This window comes from Podarcis bocagei (genome assembly GCF_964188305.1).
Source record: "Podarcis bocagei genome assembly, chromosome: 5".
NCBI classification, from domain to species: Eukaryota; Metazoa; Chordata; class Lepidosauria; order Squamata; family Lacertidae; genus Podarcis; species Podarcis bocagei.
The window spans coordinates 16,094,367-16,104,468 of NC_138129.1; the positions used below are offsets into that span (position 1 = coordinate 16,094,367).

General features: G+C 47.7%; 1 protein-coding gene across 1 annotated transcript in view; it reads right to left on the minus strand.

Moving 5' to 3' along the window:
- The window catches only part of RBM38 (RNA binding motif protein 38), a 34,517-nt gene extending 24,893 nt beyond the window's left edge, over positions 1-9,624 (minus strand). Inside the window, exons 1-3 of the mRNA XM_081196666.1 lie at positions 8,963-9,624; positions 4,377-4,500; positions 1,086-1,140 (exon numbers count right to left, since the gene is read on the minus strand). Of these exons, the coding sequence (XP_081052792.1) occupies positions 1,086-1,140; positions 4,377-4,500; positions 8,963-9,130 (347 nt within the window). The 5' untranslated portion in view covers positions 9,131-9,624. The remainder of the gene's footprint in view (positions 1-1,085; positions 1,141-4,376; positions 4,501-8,962) is intronic.
- Positions 9,625-10,102: the final 478 nt, after the last annotated feature.

A 10,102-nucleotide genomic window follows, 5' to 3' on the forward strand; every position in this document is an offset into this window, starting at 1 on the left:
TCCAGAATCAATTTCTGACCTAATGTTCCTTTCATTGACTATTAAGACTTTGCAGCTTGTCTTCTGAGCCAGGACTGTTACAGAGAGCACAAAGCAATGAGGCAACTACATGCAGCAAATTCAAATTAACGCTATGCAAAAATAAAAACCCACCAAAAAAAAAAAAAAAAAGACCTTGCTTAGGTTGTACGAAGTTTATCCAGCATGAGGGCATTCACAAACCCAGAAACGCCATGCTCCTGCACAGCCCCCATTTATTTCAGCAGAGCATGTGCAGGAGAACTTCCCAGTGCGACGTATCCCATGGGGGAATTAAAGATTGGAGAAACGTACTATGGAACGGCTTCCGACTCTTCAGATAGGGACTGAAGAAATGGGATACAGTGGTACCTTGGTACTCAAACAGCTTGGCTCCTGAACAAATCGGCTCCTGAACGCTGCAAACCCGGAAGTGTTCCGGTTTGTGAATGTTTTTTGGAAGCTTCTGCAGCCAATCAGAAGCCACGGCTTGATTTTATAACAATTTTGGGTGTCGAACGGGCTTTTGGAACGGATTAAGTTCAAGAACCAAGGTACGACTGTATTCTCAAGAGTTTTGTGTACCCATCAGTAGAGCAGGTAACATAATTATGGCCACGGTCCGCAGAAGGACACTGTAGTCGTACCTTCCTCTGTCACCCTCCAGCACACAAGCTCACGTCAGAAGATCAAGCAAAGGGAGACGGCTTGAGGGTCACGGGCGCTGCGCACACACCTCCCTTCTCCTGAACAACTCTGGGGCACCCTGAGAGGTGGAGCGGGGAGGTGAAATTTAAGGGAGAAGAAAGGCTCTGCTGAGTCCCTTCATGTGCAACCCAAGGAAAGAGGGCCGTTTCCAAAGATTATAATTTGCTGATGGCGAATGCAACGCCCACGAAAATAAACCAAAAGGGGTGATCCAAACACAAAGATTAAGAAAGTTTGCCTTAGATTTCCAGGAGATTTTGCCGCAACATAGGAGTTTACTTCCCTTCTTCAAGACGATTTCCTAGCATTACCTTTAAGTCGCTAATGAAATTTATAAGAAGCAACAGAATTCCACTTACCCATAAGGTCTCTGAATGAGAGCTGGATGTAGCTGCTGCACCCCTAAGGTGAAACCTAGAAAAATGTTTGCAAAACGCAGTATTAGACCCGGCTGTGCAACGTTATCGTGTGTTCAGAAGTGCAGCTTATGCCTAGGCCTGCTTGCTCAGAGCTAAGTGCCGCTGTCTGCGGTGGGATTTACAGTTTTGCTTCATGCATCGTAGCTATCTTAATCCTTACTCTTCAGTACAAACAATTTTTGTGTTTACTTTCTCTATGACAACATTATCTGATGAATTCCGGAGAGTAGTCTTGTGAAGTCTGTTGCAGCGAGCGGTTTTGTGGCACCTTTAAGGCTAACAAATGCAGCATAAGCTTTTGTGGAGTGCTGGAAACATTATCCTGTCCTCAGGCATCTCTCTAACTCTGCTCTGAATTGTTACCAACAGTTGGCGACTTAACCTGAACTGGCTAGTTTCTCCTGTACTGTATATTACCACATTTCAGAGTGCGTATTTTAGCCCAGTGTTTCCCAACCTTTTTCTGACCATGGCCCCCTTCAGACATTGTTTCCTTCCTGTGGCTCCCTTGAAATATCCTGGGGGGGACCCCTGGTTGGGAAACACTGTTTTAACCAACACTAGGTGAATAGAGAAGGAATTGGGCAGGATATATTATTAATTATTATTATTATTGCCTTGACATTAAAACTAGTTGTGCTTCCAGACCTCTCAACACTTCATCCACTCCCATGTGCAACTACTTCATATAGCACAAGTCATAGTTTGCAGTTACATACAAACTAGCAAACTATGGTTTGCATGTCCCTCCAAACCATGATTGCAAACTATGGTTTGGGCATGTTTTGCAAGGCAAGTACAAACCGGTTTGCTGGTTTGGATTCTAACTGCAGACTAGGTTTGTACTACACAGGAAGCAACTTACTGAATTGGAGCGGATGAGAGGAGAGAAGGAGAACAAGGTTTGTTCACGGCCTCATGTTATGTCAAACTATGGTTTGGTATTATTTTTGAACCAGATGACTGCAATGTATTCTATTAGCTGTTTTAATAAACTTCTAAAAATGTGTCGTGTCAACTTCCCACTCCCCCCCACCACCACCATCATGGGATGTTTGTATAACTACACAAGCAAGTTCCCCACTATTTACTTTTCCCAGTTTTTAATATACTGTTAATATAATATACTCTTCTATCACCCGCACTCTGCTACATTCTATTAATTCCAAGTCTCAAACTTGTCTCTTTTCTAGACAGCTGTCTTCCACTTGACTCATGTTTGTGTTCAAAGATCCACTTTAATTTATGAAAGCATCTACAATTTAATTTGACTTTCATTAACAGGGCCCCTCCTTACTTGGACCCATTGTCGTGTCCATCTGCCATCTTCTCTTTTTTGCTTCCTTAGTGGTAAAATGCTTCCATCTCCCTTTCACAGCATCCTTTTCCGAGTTCGTATAATTCTGCCTTCTCCCTAGACTGCTGCACCTGCCATATTGCTGTCAACCTGTCCCCTTGGTCTCAGACATTCGCCTCTGCTTCAATCTGTAACCATTCTCCAACACACACAAAGTTTACTGAAGTTGTGAACAGTTGGCTGCAGATTATATACAATCTCAAGCCAACTATACTAATGCTTGGGCAAAGTTCCCCAGCGTTCTTTTCCTTGCACAAATCCCCATCTTCCCCTTCTTTGCTTCCAGCACATTTATTCTCCAGTGCATGCTCAGAAACTCAAGATATATATATACATTGTCATGTTTAAGATAATTTGTCTGTTTTTCTTTCTTTGAATCTGCAAGGCTCTCGGGTCACAACATCAAATGGCTATATTGCACGGCCTACAGTTTCTGGAGTTGACTAAAAACACAAATGAAGGAATCCAGGGCTTCAGCTGTAGTTGCCTGTCCTCAAAAGCATGCAGAACTTTCCAAAGGAGAGCAGTAAGAAGAGCAGAGGCATCTATGATGGTTCAAGTGAGCCAGCAAGCTACAGAAAGACACCTATGATTTTTCTTGAACTATATTTTTTCAACAAAGAAAACCCCACACACCCCAACCTCCGTTTACTGAAAGCTTTGAGCTAAACACAGATGTTCTAAAGATTTGCCTTATAATGGCTCAATTTGGATGTCACAGAGGCCAATCACCTAGTCTGACAACCAGAGTGCAGGGGTACCTTGGTTTGCATACGTTTTGGATTACAAACACGTCAAACCCAGAAGTGCGTGTCCCAGTTTGCAATCTTTTTTGGGGGGGGGATTACAACCCTTTGGGGGGGGATTATGAACAAAAAAATTTTGGAGGCCCCATTGGCGAAAGCGTGCCTTGGGTTACAACCTGTTTTGGTTTACAAACGGACCTCCGGAACGGATTATGGTTGTAAACCAAGGTACCACTGTACACTGCAAGTTTGAGCATACCATATGCTCCTTATATACCAATTTCATCCCCCACTTTCTTCTTTAGAAAGTGTGTCTCCACCTCCATCATTCTACCTGGACACTGAGGTCCAGCACTGAGGGCCTTCTGGCGGTTCCCTCGCTAGTAGAAGCCAAGTTACAGGGAAGCAGGCAGAGGGCCTTCTCGGTAGTGGCACCCGCCCTGTGGAATGCCCTCCCACCAGATGTCAAAGAGAACAACAACTACCAGACTTTCAGAAGACATCTGAAGGCAGCCCTGTTCAGGGAAGCTTTTAATGTTTGATGGACTACTGTATTTTAATATTTTGTTGGAAGCTGCCCAGGGTGACTGGGGAAACCCAGCCAAATGGGCGGGGTATAAATAAAATAAAATTTATTATTATTAATTATTATTATTATTATTATTATTATTATTATTATTATTATTATTAATATTTAGCCTCAGCCACAGTTTGCCAGATGTGGACATCATGGTAAACTAGGGTTAGAACAAACCAGGAAAGGGAAATGCATACACAAGAAGGGGCGGGCCTGCACATGTCACTTGACCACGACTGTCCAAAAAACACACGGTCCCTGTTCCTTGGGAACTGGAGCATGCATAGTTGCATGGTCTCTCTGCTCCAGCTCCTGCAGCACTTGCCAAGAGATTGTCAGTGGCGTTGAAAACTCCATTCTTGGCAGCAGAAACAAATCGCACAAAATAAGCTCAGCATGCAGAGTTTATTTGGATGGCGGAATGAGCTTCCTGGGTGCAGAAAACACACAGCTTTATTTTTATTGTCCTATTCAAACCCAGAAAGATATTGAGCCAATTTATAAAGAGAGAGAGAGAGAAGAGAGAGGGGAGTGGGGGCAGTTTGTCTCACCAGTTTGAATACTCCTTGGTTTTGCTCCCAGATAGGCAAGGTTGACGTTTGCTTTCCGGCCGTCAATGATGGGGTTGGGATCCTTGCAAGCCCTTTCGGCCGCAGATCTGTCAGCCATGGTCACCTGGAAAGAAGCAGGCAGACTGCGTTTGTAAGAGACCTGGAACAACACCAAGTGGGTGTTTTTCCTCCCCTCCTTTCTAGCAAGCACTTCCACACAACAAAGTTAAGAACTCTCCTTGAATCTCACTTGAAAAGCTGTTAAGAGGGGATAATCCATTATGTAGCTCTGGAGAGAGGAAGCCTCATCATCTCCACCTATATCCCCCTTTGTTTCCTGTTTTGACATCACAAGCAAAAAAGACCAGGCAGGCTGAATATCAGGCAGCCAAGCAGAGGCGGAGGCAGGCGAAGATGCCGTTTTAAGATTCAAGATCCCTTGAACTCCGGTACACTCATGGAGGCAGCTTTATGGCTGAAGTACCTTCCAAGCACTGTAAAGTTTGCCCTTCAGAACGTGATTTACAATGGAAAAGCCAGCAGTAGGTGGAAGCATCCCAAAGCAAAAGAGCACTCAAGGGAGAATGCTATAAACTGCAGGCAGATAAGTTCAGAGTAGCTACTATTTTTGTTTCCTCTTTTTTTAAAAACAACAACACATTGCGCCCCCCCTCCTTTTGGCACTGGAAGGGAATATCAGGTGGTAGCTTTTCCTTTTCTTCTCACCACAAAGCAAACAGAAACCCAAGCAGCGTAGCCCCACCTAGCCAGCAGCAAGAACAGCACAGAAATGAACAGCTTCCCCTTTTTGAAAGTGTGGAATTACATTACTGAAGCTTGAGAAGGCAGGAGACACTCCTGTCTGTACACCGTTAACAAGTCTGTAGGGTTTATTTCAATGCACGACAAAACTGCTAAACGCAACGTTGTCTCCAGGGGAAAATGAACATGCTTCGTACATGTAGATCATGCAAATTCTATTTTAAAGGCTCCAGCTAAATGTGACATTCCTACGTAACTGGAAATAATTATCATGGTTGGGATGCAACACTAAACTATGGCTTAGTGTTACATGAAAGAACCTTGGGTTTGTCAGCTCCCCACACTAAACTCTCGAGTGCAGGTACCGAGATCCGAAGCTCTTTGCTTCCATTTTCAACGGTGATTTAACATTAGGCACAACCCCGTAAACTGTGGTTAGTCTTAACTGTGGTTTATTGCAACAAGTCAACTTCATAAACCATATCTGAATCTGGCTTGTTACCATAAACCATAGCTAAGACTGACCACAATTGTCTTGGCTTTGACATAATGCTAAGAATGCACTGCATAAAATCATTCGTGGGCTGCACAAGTTCATTGACTTTTTATTCTAATGATAAAAATGCAAAGCAGCTGGGAGGCGGTGGTGAAAATGTCCCGCTGAGATGCATCCTCAAGATGCCCAACAATGAAGTGCAAGGTCAATTATTGGTTAGAGAAAGCTTCCAACAAGAATCCTCTTTAAGAAGAAATTTAAGAACCTGGGAAAGGAAACAGTAAGAGATCCTAGGTGCAATCCTCAGCTTCTCTGGGTAAGACTACGAAAGCATCTGCTGAAGAGCTTGCGAGAACAGATGCCAGCCTGTGTAGAATGGGCAAGAGGGATCAACTAGGCAGCTTCCCATGTCCCTAATGCAAGACAATTTCTCAAAGCAGCCCATCAGATGCCCCTGGGAAGCACACAAGCAGGACTGCAGGGCAACTGTACTCTCCACCACAAGCAGCATTCAGAGGCAACCCACCTCTGCTCCTGGAGATAGCAGAGGTAAAAGGTAAAGGACTCCTGGACAGTTAAATCCAGTCAAAGGTGACTATGGTGTGCAGCGCTCATCTTGCTTTCAGGCCAAGGGAGCTGGCGTTTGTCCACAGACAGCTTTCCAGGTCATGTGGCCAGCATGACAAAACCGCTTCTGGCACAATGGGACACCGTGACGGAAGCCAGAGCGCACAGAAATGCCGTTTACCTTCCCATCACAGTGGTACCTATTTCTCTACTTGCACTGGCGTGCTTCAGAACTGCCAGGTGGGCAGAAGCTGGGACAGAGCAACAGGAGCTCACCCCATTGAGCGGATTTGAACCACCAATCTTCCAATCAGTAAGCCCAAGAGGCTCAATGGTTTAGGGACGTGGGCGGTGCTATGGAGATAGCGTACAGCCACCATGACTGGTACTTCTCCGTACCTCTATGAATTTGTCCAATCCCCTTTTAAAGCTATCCCTGCATTTTGAGGCAGCAGCAAGTTAAGGAACTTCTACTTAAGCGGCGCCCACAACAAAATGTTGCAGCACAAGGTGCTCCTCATCAGTTCTGGTCAGCCATGCCTTTTTCCACACCCACCCAATAGATGTTCAGTCCTTACTGAGCTGTTTTAGAGAGGCTATTCCTCCCCCACCCACCGCAAAAATTGTGTGTGTGCATGCACGTTTAAATTTTCTTTTCTGCACTTCTGCAAACCTCTGGATTCTCCGCAACTTGCCAACACCGTGTGTGTGTGTGTGTGTTGCTGTTTTGGCTGTGTGAATATCCCTATTCGGAGAACTGAGTTCGCTATTCACCTCTCCTGCACTTAGCATGCAATCCCTTCAAAAGTGTAGAAGGCAGAGAGAAGATGCAATTTCCTCCATCTCCTCACCCAGCAACTGTCTTTGAAAAACTGTTGGAAGACATCAGGAAATGCAAGAAGGAGCCCATGTGATACTCCAAATCTACCACAGCATGAACAGTGTGGGAGTATTTGGAAGAGGGGGAGGGGAACGTGACTGGGTAATATTCCCACCCCGGTTTTGGTGAACTGGGAACGACACAACAAGGATCAAAGGCAGTGGGGCAGCAGTACACTGGGATACAAAACCATTTCCCCCATGCACAGAGTTGAGTACCCTTCACCTGGCAGGGTGAGGGGAAAAGTACCAGGCTAAGTGTTGCCGTTCTATACCAATTAGAGGTCACGAAGTCAGAAAGCAGCAGGAAGTAACGCAACCTGGAGGAACCTCTGCTCATGCAATAGCCCCTGCAACTGTTAAGCCTGATTCCTTTTCCAAGAGACACCCTCCACTTGCGGACCCGCACGGCACTTCTGCCACTCTGCTGCAAATTCCCTATGGATCAGGACCACCATAGAACCACTGGAACGGATTCCTTGATGGGATACAATTTCGGAAGTCACCCCACTCCCCACACCCAGTATGAAAGGATGAGGGAGACAACACAAGACACACACGCACGGAAGAGATGCTGTAAATACTACAGCAAAGAGTTCGTGCAACCCACAACCCCATTTCCCCAGAAACACACTGAGCAGATAATCTAATCCCAAAAAGAGTCTCCACTTCCCAGCTACATGCCTCTCCAAGGAGTCTACTTGTTTTTACTATTATTGTTAACGGTGACATATCCCACAAGAACATGCAAACTCCAATTAAGAAGAACACTTCACTTCAATGCAAAGAGCTCTCCGGGCCCTTTGGAACCTAGTTTTCAGCTCTGCACAGTAATCTTGAACTGGACACCCCAACTCCAAGGACCATTCTAGAAGCAACATCCTCTGAACCCAGCCAATCGCTTCCATCTCTTCCCCTAGGAGCAACTACCCACTTTCTGCTCCCTCCACCCACATAGCACCCCAACTCTAAGCTACCAGACTCCCAAACCACCTTTGGAACCAACAAAGTCCCTCTAGATGTGGCTCCTCCAGTTTCATAAGCCTGAAGAGGCAGTTGCAGGTCCGTGGGCTCCCACCCTAAGCCATCAAATTGCACCCCACCTCCTTAATCCCCCCCTCCCCATATTTCCTTGCAAGTTTATATAACAGAGGGGCATCAAACTCAACATGCTCTAGAGTCTGGAAACGAAGCCTGATGAGGAATGGTTGAAGGAGCTGGATATGTTTAGCCTGAGATTAAGAGGAGATGCAATAGCCATCTTCAAACATCGAAAGGGCTGTCACATAGGGAACAGGCTTGTTTCCTCCTGCTCTGGAGGAGGGTAGGACCCAAACCGATGGATTCAAGTTACAAGAAAGGAGATTCTAACTAAACATCAGGAAGAACTTTCTGACAAAGAGCTGTTTGACAGTGGAATGGAGGTTGTGGACTCTCCTTCCATGGAGGATTTTAAGCAGAGGGTGGGTGGCCATCTGTCATGCTTTAGTTGAGATTCCTACATTGCAGGGGGCTGGACTAGATGACCCTCAGGGTCCCTTTCAGCTCTACAATTCTATTACTATCTCATTCAATACAGACTGGTTATGGCTCAAGTTCGAGAAAGAGGGAGCTAAAAATACTGTACTGTTTCCCCACGGCCCGTCTCCCTTTTCGGCCGCTGAAATTTTAACCTTTCCACGCAGGGTTAAGGCAGAAAACGGAAGACTCCTATTGCAGGTGAGCGCCCCGACGTGTCGACTACTCCGAATTCATTGGCAAGACCTGCAAGAGGCGGGGTGGCGAGGTCCTTTGGCGAGGTGCCCCGACGCCAGGTGACCAGAACAGCCCCTCCCAGCCCTTCCCGAAAAGCGACCCCCCCGGCCCCCAAATCCGCACTTACGAAGCCATATCCCCGGGATTTTCCCGTCTGCCGGTCCGTGATGACGACGGCTTCCTCGATGTCGCCGAACACCTCGAAGTACTTCCTCAGCGAGGAGTCCGTGGTGTGGTAGGGCAGCCCCCCGACGAAGATCTTCGTGAAGGTAGTGTCCTTCTGCACCGTGTGCATGGCGCCGGAGCAGCCCCGACGGCGATGGCCGCAGCTGCTAGTTGGAGAGCAGGAGGAGAAGGGCGACGAGGACGAGGAGGGCGGCGGAGAGTGGGAGAGGCTGGAATAAGCATCCAAGAGGAGGAAAGGGCGAGACGAGGCGCGAGGAAAGACGTCCAGGGTGGAAGGAAGGAGATGTCCTACTCCGCCTAGGTCACCGCGCGACCCAGCGAGCGGTCCACGGGCGAGGAGGAGCAGGAGGAGGAAGGAGGAGGAGACCAGGGGAGCCCGCTCCCCCGAGCAACAACGACTCAGCGACCACAGGAGCAGCAGCAGCAGCTCCGCGCCCCATGCAGCAGCTCCAGCGGCTAAAGCAACCGCAGCATCGACGGCAGGGGGCAATGAGAGCGCTCCGCCTTCCCAAAGCGCTGCCAGCCCCCCCGCCCCGTCGAGCAGCAGCAGCACGACCTCTCGCCTGGAGCCGCGGAGCGTGAAAGTGCTCCCCAGCGCTCGCGCGCCTTTGTACCCATCCTTCCCTCTCCGCCCCTTCCAAGGCCGGGCTCCAGCCACGCCTCCCCGCCGCCGGGTCGGGGGAAACGTCGAGCCTGGCCGGCCGCAGAGGCCCCTGGGCTTCGTAGTTCTTCGCCGCCGACGCCTCTTCCGTTGGGGCGGTGCAAAAACGAGGACGGCGACGCGGAGTTTCGAGGCGCTTCGAAGCCTGATCGTGCAATCCCGTGGGGTCTGGGAATAAGTCGCGCGGAGCTCGTTGGCGAGGCTTACTTCTGAGTAGACGGGATCGCACGTGGTAGCAAGACCTGTCTCTCGGCGGAAGCGTCCGTGGACTGCCGGAGCCTATTTCTGCTTAGATGAATGAAATCCTATGGGAGAATATTGCTTTTTTATTTTAAAAACTTAAATTCCACCTTCCCATTCGCGCCCACACTCACAAAATTCCCAAGCCCTCTTTTAATACATACATTTTTAAAAAAGTAC